This window comes from Haliotis rubra, unplaced genomic scaffold (assembly GCF_003918875.1).
Source record: "Haliotis rubra isolate DU_JTF1 unplaced genomic scaffold, ASM391887v1 Scf46, whole genome shotgun sequence".
In the NCBI taxonomy this organism is placed as follows: Eukaryota; Metazoa; Mollusca; class Gastropoda; order Lepetellida; family Haliotidae; genus Haliotis; species Haliotis rubra.
The window spans coordinates 1,266,325-1,291,538 of record NW_025767146.1 but is presented as its reverse complement, the minus strand read 5'-3'; the positions used below and the strand labels follow the sequence as shown (position 1 = coordinate 1,291,538).

General features: G+C 41.3%; 1 protein-coding gene across 3 annotated transcripts in view; it reads left to right on the top strand.

Moving 5' to 3' along the window:
* The window catches only part of LOC124290204 (neuronal acetylcholine receptor subunit beta-3-like), a 137,585-nt gene extending 112,674 nt beyond the window's left edge, over window positions 1–24,911 (top strand). For 2 of the 3 annotated variants that reach the window (XM_046726913.1, XM_046726914.1), the window contains 6 exons: window positions 11,791–12,242; window positions 16,424–16,510; window positions 17,042–17,160; window positions 20,700–22,535; window positions 23,013–23,272; window positions 23,361–24,911. In XM_046726913.1, the coding sequence (XP_046582869.1) occupies window positions 11,791–12,242; window positions 16,424–16,510; window positions 17,042–17,160; window positions 20,700–21,137 (1,096 nt within the window). In that variant the 3' untranslated portion in view covers window positions 21,138–22,535; window positions 23,013–23,272; window positions 23,361–24,911. The remainder of the gene's footprint in view (window positions 1–11,790; window positions 12,243–16,423; window positions 16,511–17,041; window positions 17,161–20,699; window positions 22,536–23,012; window positions 23,273–23,360) is intronic. The other variant, XM_046726915.1, reaches the window with a different exon arrangement.
* The last annotated feature ends 303 nt before the right edge of the window (window positions 24,912–25,214 follow it).

Here is a 25,214-nt window from a genome sequence, read left to right as displayed (position 1 = left end):
TCCGGATGTAGAATGTATCATTATTCACACCAATACATACCCTGACTTACCATGTATTGTTATATGCACCAAGCTTAGTAGGGGTTTATTCTTGGATCCAGCAAATGTACCATAAAATCCATGTCTCAAAGGTTAACTATAATTCTTTATATAGTTATTGACTTCATACAGAAGGATTTTATTTACTTTCTAGAGTGTATTTGAGACCAGTGGAATTAGTACCATGTGGATTCTAAGAATAGTGAGGATTTTATTGAAATTTGGCAAATCAAGTTCAATGTTGGCAACAGGCATTTAATTAATAGCAACCTATACTAAGGTTAACCTTAACTCCCATTCTTTAACATTGCACTAAGGTTACCTTAGCGACTTACCATCACCTTAGTGCTTTGTGAAAGGAGGCCCAGATTTGTACATTGCTATCCCAAGTAAGGAAACCTTCATTCATTGATCTCATAGATATTGTTAACTTACACATGTATATTCAGAGGTTCAGCGCAGTTTGTCAAAGATGAAAGAAAATGCAGTTTACTGATAAAACAATGTGTGCAATTTTGGACTTCTTCGTCGACTATTTCTTTGTAAATACTTGAGGTAAGGCAAGAAACAAGCACCACAATGGCCATCATATCTTTGATCTGTTTCATGGGAACTCCTACTCGGATTGACAAAGTCAAAACAGTGTATTGTGGCCAACAAGTTAATGTAAGCTAGGGGGTGTATCGACAATCGGATAGCATTCAAGAACCACCACAAACGCAATTCTGATGCACTGATTTACCCACCAAAATGAGACTAGTGAGATCCAATCGCTTGTTTCATATTTATATCTATGGATAAGGATTCAGAGTGACTATACACTTTCCACTAGACTACATGACACGAGTGATGACTAAACTCACCAATAGTCAATCTTCTCTTCATGTCGAACATTAGTCCATCAGCTCCAGTTTGTGATGTCTACATTTCACAACTTGTGAGGTGCAATCAAGCATAGACTTTATACGAAGGTTTTAAAGAGTGCCATACGACTCTTGCACAAGAATTATTTGATCAGTGTTAGAGCACTCAAGTTTTACGGTAAAGATATGGAGGACATGTCTAAATTTGAACAGGAAATGCACAAATGTCTCCAAAGTAATTCCGTAGTATGTCTTGCACTGTACTTCCCCGCCTTTTCCAGGGTAAAGCAACTGGCATGCCTTTGCATGTGTTTGTGACTGGTGAGAGCAGTCTGGCAGGATACATTTACTGGTATCATCATTATTTCATAATAATCATGCTCGGAATTCACTTATCTTTTAGCAGAGATTTCGTATGATAATGGAAGGGTTCTGTTCATTGTATTGTTGTAATTTATAACTTCATAATGCAGCATGTCTTCTTACACCGATCACAAACTTCCAAATACAGTATGTAGTGTAATACCGACCATTAACTTCCTAATGCTGCATATCTTGTAATACCGACCACTGACTTCCCAATGCAGCATGTCTTGTAATACCGACCATTAACTTCCTAATGCAGCATGTCTTGTAGTACCAACCATTAACTTCCTAATGCAGCATGTATTGTAATACCGACCAGCAGCATGTCTTGTAATACCGACCACTAACTTCCTAATGCAGCATGTCTTTTAATACCAGTATGTCCTGTAATGTTGACCACCACCTTTCTAATGCAGCATGTATTGTAATACCGACCATTAACTTCCTAATGCAGCATGTCTTGTAATACCGACCATTAACTTCCTAATGCAGCATGTCTTGTAATACCGACCATTAACTTCCTAATGCAGCATGTCTTGTAATACCGACCATTAACTTCCTAATGCAGCATGTATTGTAATACCGACCACTAACTTCCTAATGCAGCATGTATTGTAATACCGACCATTAACTTCCTAATGCAGCATGTATTGTAATACCAACCACTAACTTCCTAATGCAGCATGTCTTGTAATACCGACCACTAACTTCCTAATGCAGCATGTATTGTAATACTGACCATTAACTTCCTAATGCAGCATGTCTTGTAATACCGACCATTAACTTCCTAATGCAGCATGTATTGTAATACCGACCATTAACTTCCTAATGCAGCATGTATTGTAATACCGACCATTAACTTCCTAATGCAGCATGTCTTGTAATACCGACCATTAACTTCCTAATGCAGCATGTCTTGTAATACCGACCATTAACTTCCTAATGCAGCATGTCTTGTAATACCGACAATTAACTTCCTAATGCAGCATGTCTTGTAATACCAACCATTAACTTCCTAATGCAGCATGTATTGTAATACCAAGCACTTGGTAATACCGACAATTAACTTCCTAATGCAGCATGTCTTGTAATACCAACCATTAACTTCCTAATGCAGCATGTATTGTAATACCAAGCACTTGCTTCCTAATGCAGCATGTCGTTTAATACCGACCATTAACTTCCTAATGCCGCATGTCTTGTAATACCAACCACTGACTTCCTAATGCAGCATGTCTTGTAATACCGACCATTAACTTCCTAATGCAGCATGTATTGTTATACCGACTACTGACTTCCTAATGCAGCATGTCTTGTAATACCGACCACTAACTTCCTAATGCAGCATGTATTGTAATACCGACCATTAACTTCCTAATGCAGCATGTCTTGTAATACCGACCATTAACTTCCTAATGCAGCATGTATTGTAATACCGACCACTAACTTCCTAATGCAGCATGTATTGTAATACCGACCATTAACTTCCTAATGCAGCATGTCTTGTTATACCGACCATTAACTTCCTAATGCAGCATGTCTATTAACTTCCTAATGCAGCATGTCTTGTAATACCGACCATTAACTTCCTAATGCAGCATGTATTGTAATACCGACCATTAACTTCCTAATGCAGAATGTCTTGTAATACCAACCATTAACTTCCTAATGCAGCATGTCTTGTAATACCAATATTAACTTCCTAATGTAGCATGTCTTGTAATACCTACCATCAACTTCCTAATACAGCATGTCTTCTAATACCGAGCACTTACTTCCTAATACAGCATGTTTGGTAATACCAAGCACTTACTTCCTAATGCAGCATGTCTTGTAATACCAACCATTGACTTTCTGATGCAGCTTGACTTGTTATACAGACCACTTACTTCCTTATCTCATATAACATCCTGATTTCGCTGAGCTATGCACATATGAACACCGGGACGTAGAATGTGTTGTACACACTGATACACCCCTTCTTGTAACATGGACCTTGATACAATACACAACGTCATGCAACATATCTTGTAACATGGACCTTTATACAATACACAACGTCATGCAACATGTCTTGTTACATGGACCTTGATACAATACACAACGTCATGCAACATATCTTGTAACATGGACCTTTATACAATACACAAAGTCATGCAACATATCTTGTAACATGGACCTTCATACAATACACAGCGTCATGCAACATGTCTTGTTACATGGACCTTCATACAATACACAACGTCATGCAGCATGTCTTGCAACATGGACCTTTATACAATACACAACGTCATGCAACATATCTTGTAACATGGACCTTTATACAATACACAACGTCATGCAACATATCTTGTAACATGGACCTTTATACAATACACAACGTCATGCAACATGTCTTGTTACATGGACCTTTATACAATACACAACGTCATGCAACATGTCTTGTAACATGGACCTTTATACAATACACAACGTCATGCAACATATCTTGTAACATGGACCTTCATACAATACACAACGTCATGCAACATGTCTTGTTACATGGACCTTTATACAATACACAACGTCATGCAACATATCTTGTTACATGGACCTTTATACAATACACAACGTCATGCAACATGTCTTGTTACATGGACCTTCATACAATACACAGCGTCATGCAACATGTCTTGTTACATGGACCTTGATACAATACACACATGGACGTCATGCATGCATGTCTTGTAACATGGACCTTCATACAATACACAACGTCATGCAACATGTCTTGTTACATGGACCTTTATACAATACACAACGTCATGCAACATGTCTTGTAACATGGACCTTTATACAATACACAACGTCATGCAACATGTCTTGTAACATGGACCTTCATACAATACACAACGTCATGCAACATGTCTTGTTACATGGACCTTTATACAATACACAGCGTCATGCAACATGTCTTGTTACATGGACCTTGATACAATACACAACGTCATGCAACATATCTTGTAACATGGACCTTTATACAATACACAACGTCATGCAACATATCTTGTAACATGGACCTTCATACAATACACAGCGTCATGCAGCATATCTTGTAACATGGACCTTTATACAATACACAACGTCATGCAACATGTCTTGTAACATGGACCTTCATACAATACACAGCGTCATGCAACATGTCTTGTTACATGGACCTTTATACAATACACAACGTCATGCAGCATGTCTTGTAACATGGACCTTCATACAATACACAACGTCATGCAATATGTCTTGTAACATGGACCTTTATACAATACACAACGTCATGCAACATGTCTTGTAACATGGACCTTTATACAATACACAACGTCATGCAACATGTCTTGTAACATGGACTTTTATACAATACACAACGTCATGCAACATGTCTTGTTACATGGACCTTCATACAATACACAACGTCATGCAACATGTCTTGTTATATTGATGTGTCCCCTTGGATGTCTTGTTAAGTAATCAAAATAACATGGTGTAACACGTTGTTGCATATAGCAAGGAGTCCATATTCAATATCTTATCATACACACCAACAGAAATGTAAGATGTCTTGTAATACATACTATAACACTTGATGTAACATGTCTTGTCATACCCATCAGTTCACACCCTAATGTAACATGTCCTGTTGTACACATCAATTCACAACCTGATGTAACATGTCCTATTGTACACATCAATTCACCACCCGATGTAACATGCACAACGCACCAGTAGCTCCCTGATGCGTAGTGAGATGAACGTGAAATGTGAGGTGAGGTGAAAACGGGTTTAACGTCGCGTGGCGTTCCAGATCATTGCCATCTCGAGTAAAAGGTGCTGTGTCAATAATATGTTTTGACGCAACAGGAACACCTTTGAGCAAAATGCCTGGTGTTCTATTCCCATGAACACAACATGTTTACACCCATACACCCAGTGAAGATACGGGCAGAATTGGTCTTCAGCAACCCATGTTTGTCGTAAGAGGCGTTCTGATGCAGCATGACTTGTAATACCAACCATTAACTTTCTAATGCAGCATGACTTGTTATGCAGACCACTTACTTCCTTATCTCATATAACATCCTGATTTCGCTGCGCTATGCACATATGAACACCGGGACGTAGAATGTGTTGTACACACTGATACACACCTTCTTGTAACATGAAGCTTTATACAATACACAACGTCATGCAACATGTCTTGCAATATGTCTTGTTACATGCTTCAAATGCACACTTTGATGTGTCCCCTTGGATGTCTTATTAAGTAATCAAAATAGCATGGTATAACACGTTGTTACATACAGCAAGGAGTCCATATTCAAGATCTTATCATACACACCAACAGAAATGTAAGATGTCTTGTAATACATACTATAACACTTGATGTAACATGTCCTGTTGTACACATCAATTCACAAACCGATGTAACATGCACAACGCACCAGTAGCTCCCTGATGCGTAGTGAGATGAGCGAGAAATGTGAGGCGAGGTTCAAACGGGTTTAACGTCGCGTGGCGTTCCAGATCATCGCCATCTCGAGTAAAAGGTGCTGTGTCAATAATATGTTTTGACGCAACCGGAACACTTTTGAGCAAAATGCCTGGTGATCTATGTCCATGAACACAACATGTTTACAACCATACACCCAGTGAAGATACGGGCAGAATTGGTCTTCAGCAACCTATGTTTGTCATAAGAGGCGACTAGTGGGGTCGGTTGGTGAAGCTCGCTGACTTGGTTCACACATGAAATCGTGTCCCTGTTGCATAGATCAATGCTCTTGCTGGACTAGATTGCATGGTCCTGACTTGATGTTTTGACAGACAACCGCCACATAGTTGAAATATTGCTCAGTGTGGGGTTAAACAACATATTACCAAACAAAAGAAGCATTTACACCCATGAAGCCCTGATGCCTAGAGATCGCTGACCCTTAACGTCAGTTTCCGGACACCCTGCTGGTACCTTCTGCTCTTGCTGTATCGGAAACCAATGTCGGACTAACAGATCATTAAACAGCAAGGTCGAAACCAACACACATGCAAAAACAATAACAGCTGGTGTATACAGATTTTTTTTTCGTAACAATCATATATGTTTATGTGTTTGGCTGAGTGCTGTTGTTTGAAATTTGTGACAAGGGTGTTTGGTGCACTGTGTCACTGGGTGTTACGGTGATCGTGCGAGTAGGGTGTTTTAGTGTATCCCAACAGACTTCTTGATCTCTATGTCATCACTTGTTTTCAGTGATCTATTCATACAATTATCACTATGAGTTTTCAAATGCCATATCTATAATGGCTGAGGGGGATTTGGGGGCATGGGATAAGGTCATGACGATTCGTTGTGTCAGTGAATAGTTCTCTACATTTTGTCAGATTACGTTGTTTTTGTCATGAAAGTAGAATGTGTCCATTTGTATTGTATTGATCATGAAAGTACAGGATGACATTGCCTAAGAATATATTGTATTGATCATGAAAGTACAGGAGTACATAGCGCAAGAGTATATTGTATTGATCATGAAAGTACAGGAGTACATTGCCTAAGAGTATATTGTATTTATTATGGAACTACAGGAGTACATTGCCTAAGAGTATATTGTATTGATCATGAAAGTACAGGAGTACATTGCCTAAGTGTATATTGTATTGATCATGAAAGTACAGGAGTACATTGCCTAAGAGTATATTGTATTGATTATGGAACAACAGGAGTACATTGCCTAAGAGTATATTGTATTGATTATGAAAGTACAGGAGTACATTGCGTAAGTGTATATTGTATTGATCATGAAAGTACATTGCGTAAGTGTATATTGTATTGATTATGAAAGTACAGGAGTACATTGCGTAAGTGTATATTGTATTGATCATGAAAGTACAGGAGTACATTGTCTAAAAGTATATAGTATTGATTATGGAAGTACAGGAGTACATTGCGTAAGTGTATATTGTATTGATCATGAAAGTACATTGCGTAAGTGTATATTGTATTTGTCATGAAAGTACAGGACTACATTGTCTAAGAGTATATTGTATTGATTATGAAAGTACAGGAGTATAATTTGTCATTGTGGATTGTGTTCATCAAGAAAGTAGCCAGTACATTGCATCCAATTGTTTTGCGCTGATCATGAACTGGTCATGTGCATAGGGATGTCAGTACATTGTGTCAGCGTTTGTTGTGTCGATCACGGGATTAAGGATGTTTGGTGTATTGGACTCGTCGTTTGTCTACGCTTTCCGTCTCTCGTCGATATGAATCCGTCTCTGACAGCCTTCCCACATACCAGCCACGTCTGTGGAGGACTTTGTGTAATTTCACGCCTCCATTTTGGGAAATTGCATGTGCCAATCACGTGTATTGATATTTTAGCTCAAAGATAACCAATTTCCCAAGTGTCCAGAAATGTACCCCTAGGCCTAGGAATCTCTCTGTTTTGACTGAATGAAGATGAGAAAGTACGCAGCATTGGGTGAGGATATGAGTCCTTATAGAAGGGAATGTTTTCCTCAGTGGACTAAAGGCATTGGAGAAGACGTGGGGTGTATATATTACCGTTGTGGAGGAGGGAATGTGTTCTCTGTTTTGCCAACAAACATCAATGCGAAGTCAGCTCCTTTCCACTGACAAGAAGCATTTTACCGACAATGTTTCATGTGGTAATTTTGTTCAACGCACAGTAGCCTGATGTGTTTGTAATAGCTACTCACACGAACATTTGTCAAGTTTAATGAACGTTTCATGTGGAGTCCTTCACAGGTTGCAATGTGATGTTTGTGCTGTGTCCACAAAGAGTTAGTGTTCTCATTGCTCGCTGTAAGTGTGAGATGTGAATGGTTCTGACCACATCCCCCCCGTGCCCTGCTATCAAAGATAACGCTGCGCTGAGAGCTTAATTGACACTAACGTGTGAAGAGAGTACTCCCGGCTTGACGGTGCTCAGCTCACTTGTGCTGAGTTTCAGTTGGGGTCGGATAGTTGATCCCAGTCGTGGCTATCTTCTCGCCTCAAAGGCCTGCTTATTGGTCGCTCAGGAACATAAACGTCTCAGCCTGGCATAGCGGCGTCCGAGCTGGTAAATCAAAGATTACACACTGTAATTACAACCCGGGATGCAGCCATTGAGCATTTTCATCCTATCCAATTCTAGAATCTATCGATGCTGATTTGTACGGGCTGGGGTATGCACTACTCGTCTAATGGCAACAACACAAGCAACAAGCCAAACGAAAGTTTATTGTGTGCAAATACTTGTAAAGAGAGGTAAATTGGACATACTTGCACAAAATTCGATACCCTTGCAACAGCTACATGTTATCGACAAGGCTGCTTGCTTTCTAAACCGATTCCACTAAAATAGATTTCAGCGAAGACGAGACGTTTCTTGGAAGGGAATACAACAACGCATGTCAGTGATGCACGCTGTAACACTTGCAGCTTCAGTTACAACTCGGCTATTCCTTACAAGCACAAGCACAAGCACATTATCGGAATTTTCCCAAAGTTGTCAAGATTGCTCAAGCAAAAGCAGCAACATGTGTGCACAATGAAAACACTGCTTTTGCCCCGGCACTTAGGCCCAACATTTGGTTTTCCATATGCTTTGGAACTTTATGTATTGGAAATCATTCAGCGCCAACCATCATCTACTTTCCCCGTGTACAGATATTGTAGAGAAACACTCACCAGACTGGTTACGTACAAAGTGTGTAAATCAAATCTCGATACCAGTGAGTATTCATATCATGGTCTCTTAGCGGTAATTTGTTAACATCGAGAATTGGTCGAAGCACTGAGATTACACCCCGTAGACCACGGTGACAGATTAATACAACACGACCGAATACACGTTCCGATTAATGTATTTTAAAAATAGCTGCATTATCGAAGCTTTCTTTTAACTGATTCGACCACATTCCTGTGTGTTACTGCGACAGTATGCTAGATGGACTGTATGCTATGTATGATGTGGTACATCTGTACTGACTTAGGCTATTTTGACTGTATGCTATCTATGTGTAGTATGCTAAATGGACTGTACGTTGTATGGATTTTACGCCTTGGTAAAGTTTGCGTGCAGAATTTCTGCAGACGTCGAACGTGAAGAGCTGCTATGTTGTTGATTTAAGTTGAATTATAACGGGTATATTATCGATATCCACTACATAACATTTATATCCTATCTAAGTATATATTATACACTTGCATATGCAATATATACATGGACTGCTGGAATATTCTCTGTCCATGGACTAACATGCTAACAATATAGTTTCCATATGCTATACTCCCCATGTGTTGTATACTGCCCCTATACATCATCTGGAATATACTGAACCCCACAAGAAAAATACGAAACGTCAATAGACAAAATCACTGCTGAAATATTCATATTGTCCATATGTTTTGTCCCTTCTGTATACACTCACCGTATCTTTGACGTGGCATACACTGTTTCTATACTAATTCACCGCAGGGATACGTATATTATACTTAATTATAATTATATATCCCCGCTGTGATATTTCCTGCCTATATTCTCTATCACGGCTGGAATATATAGCCCATCTGTTATACCCTATTGGAATATGTTGTGTTTATGTGCTATACACTGTGAACATTGTTCAATGATGACAGACCGAGACAATTCGTAATATTAGCTCACCTGATGAAAGTCAAGTATGCTGATGTCGCTTCACGTTGTCCGTCGTCCTGGTGTTCGTTCATCCGTTGTTAACATTTTCATTTTCCATGTCCTCTGAAACTACAAAGCTAAACTTGGCCTACTTGACCCCAGATAGCAGCTTAGAGAATTTTGATTATTATCTGAGCACGACCGGCAAGGTGGCGAAATCATTTTCATCTTGATTCTGCCTTTTGACCTTAACAGCATAATAGCTGATGTTACAAACGTGAATATGATGTGGCAACAAAATTCAAAGTAGGCACACAATTTTAAAAACATTTCTAAGATGCAATTCCACACTAGCTTGCTAACACATTTGATCAGATTATCTAAATACATTGGGGACCAGTGGCAAAAAGTTGGTTTTTGCATATGGTTGCCATGGAAACCAAATAGAAATTGTTCTAGCAACATTGGGAGAAGCTGTCTTTAGGATCGTCCAAACATGGTTTCACTATTATACACCTGTTATACTGGAGATAATAGCGAAAACGAATTCAGGAAACTGTTTACTGATAGGGGCCAGAGTTTTGGCCAAGTTGGCAAGTGTCAGTTATGCCTTGCAGGTCAAAGCCATCAAAGTAAGGGATTGGGAGCCATAACTCTCCAAGGCTCGGGCTCTTTATTGGGACAGACTGCTTAAAACGTTCAGTACTCTATGATCGCAAAACTCGGAAACGGACTTTTGTAATTAGAAATAAATGTTTGAACATATCATATTTACTACCAAAAAACCCAAAAAATATCCGCAAAAGCAGAGAGCTTCTGTGAATTCTTTTGTCTACAAGAAGATCGCAGTGTGTTCTAAGTATCAGGACATACACTGTACATGGTGTTCGTAGACGATGTTGTAAACATTTACTTTGAAAAATCCTTTTATTTGTTATTTAACTATACGCTTTTGAAACCAAATTTAGGTTACACTGTGATAACATCATTTGTTAATAACTCTAAGGAGCTATTGCGGCTATTTTTCCGCATTGCATACTTTGTTTCCGGTTGAACTGAAAAGATTTTGTTGTAGGTATGTGATGTAATGATATAATGACGATATATATGAGATGGCGGTGAATGTAATGGTGGTGGTGAGCATGGCGTTGCATGCATTGGCGGTGTACGTTATGGTGGTGATTGTGATGGGATTGTAGGAGGACGATGGAGGTAGTGGTGTATCGCTGATGATGACGTGTGAGGTTATAGTGTACCTTACGACACTCTATTATGATGGAGAGTTTGCTGACAGTGGATGTGATGAAAATGAACGTGATGATGGTGCGTGTGATGATAATGGCCCTATTATGATCGATGCGATGATGCACAATGACGATGAGGTTCTTGAGAGTTATTTAGAAGTTAGTATTCAGGTATGAGACAAAATATTATTGATGTCAACTTCTTCTTTATTATATACACAACGTCTGTGGGCTTTTCTTTGCCCCTACCACTCACCCGACGAAGGGGCAAGGAAAATCCCAGAGACGTTGTGTATAGAATAAAGAAGAAGTTGACATCCATAATATTTTGTCTTATACTACAATGACGATGTTTGCAATGACAGTGTCTTGACAGTGCAATCTGTGATATGCTAGCCTCTGTGTGATGATAATGTATAGGATGACTGTCCATGTGATGATGGTGTATGTGATGATGATGGTTCCGATAATGATCGATGTGATGATGTTTGAGACGGTGTTTGCAATATCTTAGTGTGTGATGATAATTTATGATGGCTATCCCTGTGATGATAGGGTATGTTGTGCACGTACACCTGTATCATCTCTGACCTGCATCTGTTACAGTGCTGACGACCGGCTCCAGGAACAGAGAGACGCGCTGGTTGTGGTGTATGATTCTGGCGAACTGTTGTGGATGCCTCAAGCAATTCTGCGGAGTTCCTGCCTATTTGACACTTTGTATTTCCCGTTTGACTCCCAACAATGTAGCCTTAAGTTCGGTTCGTGGACGTACAATGGGGCGAAACTGAACATAGACTTTGTGGCGGAACACGACATGGACGTGAGTGACTTCGTGCCCAGCAACGAGTGGGACATCGTGGAGAACAAGGCTGTACGCAACGTGAAGTATTACACCTGCTGCCCCGAGCCGTACCCGGACTTGACATTCAGTCTCAAACTCAAACGGAAGGTAGCGTTCTACACGTTCATCCTGGTCCTGCCCTGTGCCCTGCTCTCCCTCCTGACTCTCGTCATCTTCTGGGTGCCGCCTGAATCTCCGGCCAAGCTTCAGCTGGGTAGGTCATCTTATATTTAGTAAACAGTTGGGTAGGTCATTTCGTAATGCACATCATGCTTAAAATGGGTGTTTAGATGGGTATGTCCTCTCATTGTGCATTGACCTTTCAGTTCAGTTTAGTTCAGTGTTCATCTCATGGAGAATATAGTCTTCAGATGGGTATGTCCTCAAGTTGTCAGTGCAGTGATCACAACAGTATGCCTTATAATTGTGTATAAAGCGTTCAGTTGACGACTTTGGCTTTGTTAACTTTAATGTCATCTCATTGTGTTATGAGTGTGCAGATAGGAATGTGAATTCATTGTGTATTGATTGTTCAGTTAGGAACGACATTTAGTTTGTGTATTGAGTGTTCAGTTAGACCCCCTTTACACTGGGCGGCGACAGTTCTTTGTGCATTCTAAAAGTGACCAGAACGCTCAAGTCCTTCTGACTTCCTTCTGCCTTCCCTGTACGACCATACGCAACCAACGTCAACCAACGGCGAACACTCAGCGATGCTTCTGCCTTCTCGTCGACCCTTGAGCATTCTTTCAGCAATATTCGGCGTTCCTTGTGCATTCCTTCAGCGATAGGGGCGGTGGGGTAGCCTATTGGTACGTGGTTAAAGCGTTGGCTCGTCACGCTGAAGACCCGGGTTCGAATCCCCCGCCGTGATGTTGCTGGAATATTGCTTAAAGCGGCGTAAAACCAAAGTCAGTCAGTAAGTCAGTCAGTCCTTCAGCAATCTTTGGCGACTGTTCAGCATCCTGTATATCCAGGGTATATAAATACGTGGTTATGTCATTCTATCATCAGTTGTATTCAAGCAGGCAAAGAGGAACCATCTCATTGCGACACAATTAGGCATGGACTGCTAATGTAGGCAACTTGTTTGCAAGGTCAACAAGAAAAGTGTTTTAACCAAATAGCCATTGCCATCCTAAAAAAGAATAAATAGATGCGGAAGAAGAAGATTGAGAACCTGGTGGGTTCGCCCCTGGTTGATGTAACACAGACGGTTGCTATTCGAGGACTGCAACCATCTAATGAAAGAATTGCGTCTTGAAGATGAAGGGTCATTCTATAACTACCTTAGAAAGGAGCCAGCTCTTGTCGACGAATTCCGTGAAAGAGCTGGACCAAGAATTGCCTAAAAGAACAGAAATTGGCGAGTAAGTCGTGTGACCATCAGGTTCCTTGCTACTGGGGACAAGTACCAAGGCCTCCAGTACCAGTATCGTATGTCTACAGCCCCATCTCTTTTTGCTGCCTGAAGTTTGCAGAGCTATCTGAGATGAGTATAAGAATGAAGTTGTCAAATGCCCAGGAAAATCCCAAGAGTGGCAAGCTATTGCAGTTGACTTTCAGAAACGGTGGAATTTACCTCATGCGTGTGAAAAGGCTATGCAGTAAGCCCAACGGTGGCAGAAAGGAGGCAGAAGGAAGGCAGAAGGAACGCGGAGGGAATGTAGAGCCATTGCCATGGTCGCTCAAAGGATGCTGTTGTCGCCGGATGAAGGCACAGTGATTGCTCAACGCACGCTATTGGTTACTCAAAGAACGCACACAATAAAAGCACAAAGAAGCACAAGCATCGGAACGGTTGACGGAGCTCTTTCGCCTACCGTTGGCCGATCTTTGTGCGTTCATTCTGCGACCACGGCGATGCTTTAGCCTTCCTTCTGTCTTGTTCGAGCGTCCTTTGTGCGCTCAAACTCCTCGGCGACCGCTGTGCGTTAGTTTTGAACATGTTCAATATTGTCGCCGCCAGCATGGCGTTCTGTGTCGTCCATGGCGATGTCTGTGCCTTCTTTGTACGACCTCTGTACGACCTACGCAATCATTCTGCCTTCTTCGTGCCTTCTTCGAGCGTTAAAAGGCGTTCTTATTATTTTTAGAACGCACAAAGAAGGCAGAACGGTCGTCGTCCTGTGTAAATGTAATTTCATTTGTATATTGAGTGTTCAGCTGGCAATGACAATTGATTGCGTATTGAGTGTTCAGTTAGGAATGCCATTTCATTTGTGTATTGGGTGTTCGGTTAGGAATGCCATTGTATTTGTGTATTGAGTGTTCGGTTAGGCATGGATGATTTCATTTGTGTATTGAGTGTTCAGCTGGGAATGATATTTCATTTATGTATTGGGTGTTCGGTTAGGAATGTCATTTCAGTTGCGTATTGATTTATGAGCTGGGAATTTCATTCCATTTGTGTAGTGAATGTTTAGCTGGGAATGACATTTCATTTGTGAATTGAGTGTTCAGTTTGGAATGACATGTCATTCGCGTATTGTGTGTTCATTTAGGAATGTTATCTTTATGCGTATTGAGTGTTCAGCAGGGAATGTCATGTCATTGTGCATGCAGTCTTATTGATCATTGTACTCGGGTAGTCGTTTGGGGGATAGGTTCATAGTAATATTTAGACATTTCTTCCCATGTTATTTCCTTAGGCTGAAGCCTTTTTTGAAAATCGTTTAACGTTAATTGACTGATCTAGACCCTTTCCTATATCAACAATAGATAGCTACTTACTGTGATAAGTATACCTGTCTGTGTTCGCCGGTAAACTACATGGGTCATAGTGGAGTACCTGTTCCACATGCAATCATCTATAGATCTCTGATGTTAAAATGAAGGGTTACTGACATGCTACTTGATCATTTCAACCAAATGCCTGCTACTGAACCATACAGGAAAAAACATGTGTGTTTAGGGCAATTGCTTCCAAAACCGAACAATAATATAAAGGCAATGAACTGCTCTGTGCATCGACGGGATTCAGAGAAAGGTATTCCATTGTATGGCAGTTCCATATTATAGTCAGGGATACAAATGTACAATTGTACATGTATATACAATGAAGTAAGATAAATGTATTGTCAGATTAATTCGTTAATCTATTTGTTACCCATGGCCGTTCAATAGGTAAATTGCCATATATATAGTATTTATGCAAATGACACCCTTTGTATTCATATGAGTAATGACAATTTGATACCGGGATGCTCGACTGGGCGATTTGCATACTGAACCCGTACATTCGTTTCATTATTTGTCAAGCTGTTGCTTAGCAAGGAAAGTTTACTGTCACACTTGTACTCAATTTAGAAATAATCCATATGGTCCTTTTAGTTCTTTATTTGTGTATGTTCTGTTGTTCACAAGTGCGTATTTTACAGACAGGAAATAGAAGATGTTATTTCACTGTTATTTGTCAGATGAACTAAACGTCACACTCCACTTTTCAACATTTCAAAGTGAAGGTTTGAAATCGAAGCATGAGGGATCCCAAACCCAGTCAGCTCAAGAACCCTTACTGAGTACACCAAAACACAAGGCTATATATATAAACTGGTCTTTTGTATCTCCCCAGATGCACTGAGGTCCATGATATATAGACGGGATTGGCCTGGACCTATCTTCCAGTGTTATTAGAGTAATATATTGGGGTGGGTGAGGGGGTGGGCGAAGATGTGTGCTCGTCAAGATCAGAAAGACATTAAGCTGCCTACACTGATAACTGAACTACTGTTAAGCTTAATTCACACATAAATAATGGCTATTATACACCGGATGAGGTTGTAGTATATGCTTTCAGCTGGTCTTAATAGGACACTATATTTATCGAACAGCAAATGTTAGAAATGAAATTGGACTCGCGAATATTTGTGATGAATAATCAATTAGCCGACAATGTATTTTCATAGCTTACACAAAGGTCACCAGAACCATTTCGCAAAAATAGATTTGATCTTTAACTATAGCTAATAAGTATTTGCATCACAGCACGATCAAGACGTACTATCTGTTGAGAACAATTAGTGCTCATGGATTTAGTGCCATGCTCAATTTACAAGATGTGACCGCTTAATTAGGTATAAATTGTAATTAATCTGACAAAAAACGTATTAGACAGAATGCTCTTTTAAAGGATGAATAACTCATTTCAGTAATTATCCGAACTATAGAGAAATAATGAAATACCTTGCAGAATGCTATCATATTTAATCAATTGTATGTAATTAGGGGCACTCATTCTAAAGCGTTGTCAAATCAACCTTTCCCGTCCAGTATGTGAACGTGATCTGAATCTCTGTAATGAGAGGTACACCGTACGCAGATAATGAGCTTTTCCAAATACAGAAACATTATTCTGAATTCAGAGAGTAAACATATAATAACTTTGGTTTTCAGGAATGAGTATCTTTGTAGCCTTCTTCTTCCTGCTGTTGGTCTTAGCAGAGTCCACCCCACGTGCAGCTGCATCAGTACCACTCATAGGTAAGTGTCCTCGTCACGTACAGCTGCATCAGTACCGCTCATAGGTAAGTGTCCTCGTCACGTGCAGCTGCATCATTACCACTCATGCTTAAGTGTCCTCGTCACGTGCAGCTGCATCAGTACCACTCATAGGTACGTGGCCTCGTCACTTGCAGCTGCATCAGTACCACCTTTCAATGTCCACTACGTCAGTAGACCTGACCTCTGTAGCTATGTGTTTATATGGTGGACAGTTAGACACATATTCCCTGATGCAAACAGTGTAAAATATAGTTATATTATGCCGAACGATGGTATGCTATCCGCTGCTTGTTAAGTGATTGGGTGACAGTTTGCTATATGGTTTGTTGAGACAGACAATCTTTCGCTCACCGCTTCAGGTGATACAACATGTTTTGTCTTCAGAGACGCAAGCACCTGGTATAACAGTAATAATGTTTTTTCCTAAAACTTAAAGGAAGATTAATTTTCCAGCTGGTCTCAAATGAATATATAATCAATTTGACTGAGTCCGATGTGTTTATTTTGCAGGCGCCTATTTTTGTCTGAGCATGGTGTTGATCACGGTGTCGACGGTCCTCGCCTGTATCGTCGCTAACATGTTCTTCAGGGGGGTCCGTATCAACCGCGCTCCCAAGTGGCTTAGATCTGTGAGTAGAGGCAACCATGTATCCACTAGTTAATGTGATCCTTGCCGCCACTGTCTGTGTCAGTACTTCATGTCCAGTCGTATTGCAGGGTATAGACACTACTCTTGTTTTGAACACGGACCTCTCTCAATGACAGCGCAATGAGTTTTTGCAAGCAGTTAAGTACTCTTTAACAGACCGAACAGCTGCTATAGCTGGCGTACGAGTACCTGGAACACAACAGTGAGGCCCTTAATTGTGTCACTTGTCTTCGGATGATAAATCTATTTGCTCATATCAGAAAATACAACCGACATTTTCTAGCACCATCTTAATATTCATTGGAAAATTCATTCATGTTTTCGTATTTATAAAACTTAATGAATATTATTAATAACGCCATTATGTTAACAGGTATCGTCAGGTAACACTAATAAATATTATATAACTTCCAAAACAAAAATACTTCCACTCAATGTATTTAAAAAAACTGCACTTGTTTGCTGATATTTGCCAAAACAAACTATGTACCTAACAGCACACGGTTATTTGTATTAATCAATGATAGATTTTGATATTACAAACCTTGTAGAAATAACAAAGAAGCGTACACAATGGACAAATAATTTCGAATATTCATTAGTGTATAGTGGACCAGTTTATTGTTTAGTGTCTCTTAGAAGTTGCTTCATCTATTCCGAAACGGCGCATCGTCATTGACTTTCAATAGGCGCTCATATTGATAAATTACTTTGTTTTGTTACATATGAATTGTGCTATCCTGGCTGGGAATTATTCACCATTGTTATTAATAACTTGTACACACATTCCGTCGTTCATCATTGCACCATGGGGCCAAGGAGTCGATTTTCAGCGTTCACTGTTCTGTCATCCGTAACAGTTCGAATTATTAATCTTTCTTCAGACAATGCTGGTACATTGCGTGGGGGTTGAGTTGGGGGGGGATTCTCACGGCTGTTGATAAATACTAGACTGTTGGTCGGTCAGCAGTGTCGTCGGGTTACTTAACACACAGCAGGCAAGACATCCAGCCATTGTTACCATTCAATTCTCATTTGTGTCAGTTCTCACAACAAGCATGACCAGTTGAGACCAATCGTGACAAATAATTTGTAGCTTGAAAACGCAACTGAAAATTGACACACATGTGTCCGTCGATCCCAAACTACAGAACCTATCAAATGCACGTCTACCATTTTGGTTAGACCCTACAACATCTGAAATCATAATACGAACGAATCTGTTATTCGTACCTGCGATAGGTATTTAATGGATGCAATTCTGGAACTGGGGATATAGTGTTAGAAGACTTTGTGACGTGGACAGGCACAGTAAGATCATATGACTTGCAGGGCAGACAATTTATGTGGACAAGCACAGTAAGAGAATATTGATAATAACTTTTTGGTTTTACGTGTGTGCGATGTTTCGATGCAGATCCTTGTATCCTTGTCAAGCAAGGACAACGGTGCAAGAAATTGTATCGACACGTCGCACTCAAGGAATAAATGAAGTTGTTATCCAAAAAGGAAGTCAATATTGTACTTTCCAACAGTTAAAATGCCACTCAAAGAAGTGTACAATAAAATAATATGAATGATGGCAGGGGAGACAAGCTACGTGGTCAATCATAATAAGATCGTTTGAATTGCAGGGCAGACAGTCTATGTTTACAGGCACAGTAAGACAATATGACTTGCAGGGCAGACAGTCTATGTTTACAGGCACAGTAAGATAATATGACTTGCAGGGCAGACAGTCTATGTTTACAGGCAAAGTAAGTAAGATGACTTATGACTTGCAGGGTTAACAGGCAAACAGATAATATGACTTGCAGGGCAGACACAGGCAAAGTAAGATAATATGAGTCAGTCTTTTACAGGCACAGTAAGATAATATGAGTTGCAGGGCAGACAGTCTATGTTTACAGGCAAAGTAAGGTAATATGACTTGCAGGGCAGACAGTCTGTGTTTACAGGCAAAGTAAGATAATATGACTTGCAGGGCAGACAGTCTGTGTTTACAGGCACAGTTGGATAATATGACTTGCAGGGCAGACCGTATATGTGGACAGTCACAGTAAGATAATATGATACAGCACGTGTCAGAACGGGTACAGTTGGGTGACAAAAGATGTAAATCTGAAGTAGTCAATATTTAATCAGCTTCCCTGACTAAGAGTGAAAGCGAGAGACGGGGATCTACAGATGTAGGCCACATCCTTCCTCCGACACCTCCCCATGCTGCTAGTCCTTTGGGGTGTTGGCTCATAACGACAAATAGCACCAAATAGCTGACAAATACGCCACCTCTAACATTTACAAGGAAAGATCATTTCTCTTAAACGGATATGAATATTGCAGGACCGTCAGAGGTGTTCCACAACGTCTCCTAGGCAGTTATAGCCTGTAATATGTGGCCATTAGTTCCCTCCAGTCTCCAGCTGATAGCGGAGCGGGAATAGCAAAGCAGAGTTAAACGTAGCTTAAACAATACGATGTCAAAATCATGCATGAAATAGGAATGGTCCCCCAAACAGACGTGATACACTAATCAAATATTCATTTTAAGATTTATAGAAACCATTTAAACACTACCTTAAAGAACGGCGTGTCCAGTCAGAAATATTGCATACAAACTCAGACATAATTAGGATGGCATTTCTCACACCGACACATTTTCTGTGGAGAGAGACGAACAATAACTGATTCAATTCCCTCGTCCTAGAGAATTCAGTTGAACCTTGTCTATATAGCTGATCAGTATTGCTGAAGGAAAATATCTCTGTATTCGACCCTTGGGGTTTTAAACCTTAAAGGTTATTATTGTGTGTTTGTGGATCCTGGTATTTACAGTAGTTTTGTATTATTTAGTTTGTGTAATTTGTTATTATGGTGGATGTTTTCCATAATGTTATGTGTGTGTTATTATACTATTAGTGTACCTGCGTACTATTATATTTTGATTTGTGAGTACTATAGTATATTGCGGTATTGTTGTGGTATGTGGTCTTTGTTATAGATCCCAGATCACAAATCAGTTGAAGTTAAGTAACATTGGTCACGGATCATCCTTGGATGGTTGGCCGTGTTTGGCAGCTTGACTCATGTTTGTTCGCGCCACAACGAAACACACGAGACAAATGTGGTCTTACCCTAGGCCACTGAGTTTGTTCAAAATTGCTTCTCTTCCCGCAGCAGTGAATAGGATAGCATAGGACAAGTCACTAACTGTTAACCTTCTAGGGCCTTAGAAACAGCTTCGGTTAACCGGGGTAATGCAGTCTTTGAACATGTACAGGTGCGTTTATAAAGGCGCTTTTTAAATGTCAATTATCACTGTGGTGTGTTTGTGTATTATTTGTTTAACAAATTGTGTATTGTGTACGTATTCTACATTTGTATCAACTTACGGTGTATTTGTCTCGATGTTAATGTGTATTTGTTTATTTTGATATTTAGATTGAATTGTCAGGTAATTGTGTATGGTGTTGCTATGTTGTGTATCTGTATTAAGTACGATATTTGTGTGTGTTCCAGTGCACGATAAGAGGTATCGCCACGCTACTGTGTTTGCGGGATAAGATTATTGATCCAGAAGAAAATATGGAAACAAAGAAGGAATCATCAAAGTCCTACAAAGACACAAAGAACAAGTTCCCCGAAGCTGACTTTAAGTTCTCTAAAGTGCGACTGCTGGACAATGGTATAGACTATCGGGTCACACCCCAAACTGAGGGTTCCGATCTGGATGCTTTTCTAGACCGAGGTGGCTTCCGGTCAGGCGCCATTTTGGAGGAAGTGAGAGGAATCCGGGACATTTTGGAAAAAAACGAGGAGAAGAAACGTGCTCGGGATGAGAGGGAGCGCTACATCCGAGAGTGGCGTGTCATAGCGTGTGTGACAGACCGCTTCTTCTTCCTCATCTACGTCATTATCAACATCGTCGGCATCACCGTCATCTTCAAAGGACAGTGACACTGCTCTGCACCCAGGACGGCAATATTCTCAGTTGTGTCTTATCCTCGTCTGTCTGTGCGTTGCTGCGTCAGCAGCAGAACCATCCGGCCTTGTACTTCATGCTGTCTCCAACCATGTTCATCCCAAACAATGGGACACTGCACTGTTATCACAGAAGTCTCGTAAACGTTGACTGTGCAATATTCATGGAACTATAAACATTGACACGTGCGGGGATACTAAGCTGAAATGTAATCCCCAGCACTGCTTACAAATGTTACATTATAGATAGTGATGGGTATTTGAAGCTGAGTTTTTTGTGGAAGAGTACTCGAAGAACATCACGAATACTCATTGTTGTACACATTGAAGATGATATAGGGCTGCTGCTGTATATAAGTAGCGGATTGTCACGGACGCACGCTACTGGTCTTTGGACACGTTCATGCACACACTGTAAAACAAACAATGATATAACAATGATATATGTACCCTGTATATATGTGTGTGGGCTTAATACGTCCGTAATAAAACGCGTGTGTGTGCGAGAGGGAAGGAGAGAGTGTGTATTTGTGTGTGGAAGGGAAGGGCGGAGATAGGGAGGAAAATGTGGGTGTGGTTTGGAGGAAGTATGTGTGTGAGTGATAGAAAAAAAAGATAAAGACAGTTTGGGACTAAACCTGTGTGAAAGTGTGTGTTATGTTGTTTTTGTTTTGCCTTTATATGTGTGTGTGTGTGCGAACGCGTGTGTGTGTTTTAGTTTTCACGTGTGTATTGTTCGCTAGCCTACATCACGTCAATGTGTGTCAACCTACATGATATTACCTAGCTTACATCATGTTCACTGCATGCAAGCCACATGATATCTGTGGCTGTGCTGGCTAACACTGTGGACACTGTGAACTAGCTAGCGTGTCGCACACTGTGTGCATTACAGACTGATTAACAAGGAATTCCAAGTTACGTTTTACCACTCAAGTTCAACACGGGTTGTTTATAGATATACTGTACATCGAAGAACTGGTACCCACAAGCTTTATATACATGTTGTGGCGTAGTGGTTTGCACTAATGTTGTTCATGTCACCGTTGGCGTTGTCCGGTTGGGAGCTTACAGCAGCATTGACAGTTTATAGGGCTGACTGACGTAGTGCATGGGTGGAGTGGAGGGACGCAAGATAGACTGGTACCAGGACGACGCTGCTCCAGCAGAGAGGGTGTCAGGACGTACTCGACAAGCACATGGAAGCATTCTGTACTGGCATTCTGTACTAGCATAGGGGTGTGAGGACATGTTGTACTAGCATAGGGGGTGTCAGGACATTCTGTACTGGCATATGGGGTGTCAGGACATTCTGTACTGTGTGGTACAGGGTGGATGGTGCTACAGACGGACTAGTGACGCTGTGTGGTACAGGTGGTTGGTGTTACAGAATGGACTAGTGACGCTGTGTGGTACAGGGGATTGGTTGTACAGACGGACTAGTGACGCTGTGTGGTACAGGCGGTTAGTGGTACAGACGGACTAGTGACCCTGTGTGGTACAGTGGTTTGGTGGTACAGACGGACTAGTGACGCTGTGTGGTACAGGTGGTTGGTGGTACAGACGGACTAGTGACGCTGTGTGGTACAGGTGGTTGGTGGTACAGACTGGACTAGTGACGCTGTGTGGTACAGGGTGGTTGGTGGTACAGACGGACTAGTGACGCTGTGTGGTACAGAGGTTTGGTGGTACAGACGGACTAGTGACGTTGTGTGGTACAGTGGTTTGGTGGTACAGACGGACTATTGACGCTGTGTGGTACAGGTGGTTGGTGGTACAGACGGACTAGTGACGCTGTGTGGTACAGGTGGTTGGTGGTAGAGAATGGACTAGTGACGCTGTGTGGTACAGGGTGGTTGGTAGTACAGACGGACTAGTGACGCTGTGTGGTACAGGGTGGTTGGTGGTACACACGGACTAGTGACGTTGTGTGGTACAGTGGTTTGGTGGTACACACGGACTAGTGACGCTGTGTGGTACAGGGGTTTGGTGGCACACACGGACTAGTGACCCTGTGTGGTACATTGGTTTGGTGGTACAGACGAGCCAGTGACGCTGTGTGGTACGGTGGTTTGGTGGTACAGACGAGCCAGTGACGCTGTGTGGTACAGGTGGTTGGTGGTAGAGAATGGACTAGTGACCCTGTGTGGTACAGGGTGGATGGTGGTACAGACGGACTAGTGACGCTGTGTGGTACAGAGGTTTGGTGGTACAGACGAGCCAGTGACGCTGTGTGGTTTAGGATGTGTGTTTTAGTAAAGACATACATTCGTCATAGTGAGACTCCACAGACAGTCAATGAAGCTCAGAAGGACAACGCCATCTAATAGAAAGGCTAGATTGTACACAGGAGTTTGACGGGATGGAATGTGAGGCGACTGTGAGAATATAGGAAATACGGAGGGGAGAGTGACAGTTCTGACTGAAAGTAAACTAAGGTTAGGACGAAATATAGATACTGGGAAACGAGCTGCGATCATCATGATACAGAAAGCAGGCATGAATCGAAGTACAGGCGTGCATGAATGCATTAGCAACGAAGGACATTTGAATGACAATGTATTACTATTTAGAATCGTTTTAAGCCTTGTGCATCTAAAGCATTGGACGTGTGTGACATATGCAAATATATGTTGATGTAATGCTATCAAACGTGACTATATGCAAACACTGAGAATGGTAGTGCTTTACTACCATTAACCCTTGCCCCGTCTTCGTCTAGAATGAGTGAGTGATTTGTTAAAGGACGCCGCTTTGAACAGTACTGAAGTTGCATCTCGGCGAGTTTCAGTTAGTGGGGAACCAGAATGGCAGACACGACGGGTACAAACTGGTGGAATCCAAAAGCAAAAGGGCCATGATCATAAGCGGGCGAATCCTAAATTCAGATCCCCGAACCGCGGATCCTGGCAGCTAGGGTACGCAACTCCACGCAGGTCGTTTCTAGTTGTTGACCACTGGTTCCTCAACGCCACTCCATGTCTAGTCCTTCCTCGTACGGATAACACTCTATTTTAGTACCGAGATCCTTAAATGTACGGTAGTCGTCACTGCATCCTATTTTTGTATTAACTGTCTTGTAGAACTAATTGCATTGTTCCCCTATAGCTCATCTTGTACTGCACCAGATGTTTGATGACTTCCTCATCGTAAGTGATTTGTCCGTATAGCCTGCATTGTAGACAAAGCAAAGGCATGTGTTCGTTTCAATCGATGTCATTATTAGAGCTGTTTCGACTTCATTTGCCTGATGTAATGAGTGTTTCAATGTAGAAGTGGAGTGTTTTCTCTGCACCCCCTCCCCTTGACGGCAGGCCTGACTTAGGGCGATAGGTCATTTGGTGTTAGGGTCGGGGCACTATGGGTCGGCAGGATAACTAATGACTCTCGCTTCCCGACCTCTCGGCGGCACATAGGTATTATACCACATGACTTATGGCACGAGTTCAGCAGAGACTACGCCTAGCCGAGGAAGGCGGTTGCTTTTATCTTCAGCTAATCGTAATTGGTTGTTTTTGTGAAGCACTGTATGTTGCTTGTACCGCCCCGTAGCCTGTCCGGGCTGACAGCAATAGCCGGCTGAGCTCTAGGTTGTCGATGTCTCGTATATATCACTCTGTAATAGTACACTGTTCGAGCTGCACCTCGTCATCTGCATCACGTTCACTGTGACCTTGTAACGACCAGTCGCTCTATGTAATATGCAGGCCAGTTCCAACGATTCTTATATCAATAAATATGTAAAGCTACGTCCTGTGTGTTCTTTTACACTTCCAAAACAAATATTGGGTTGAGTACTCAATTGTTTGGTTAGATAACACAAAGAAATGCATAAATGATTGTATCGCCATAAAACAGTCAAGTTGCTGGAGAGGACACGGGAAACAGTGGAACACGTGACTTGCCATGAAACATGAACACATACATGGTAGCACAATACACCGGAACATGACACTACACATGGCAAGCACCACTGCACATGTCCATCAGAGCATTACGCGTCGAGCACAATGGAGCATTGTGTAGGCACAACAGCACATATCATGTCAACAT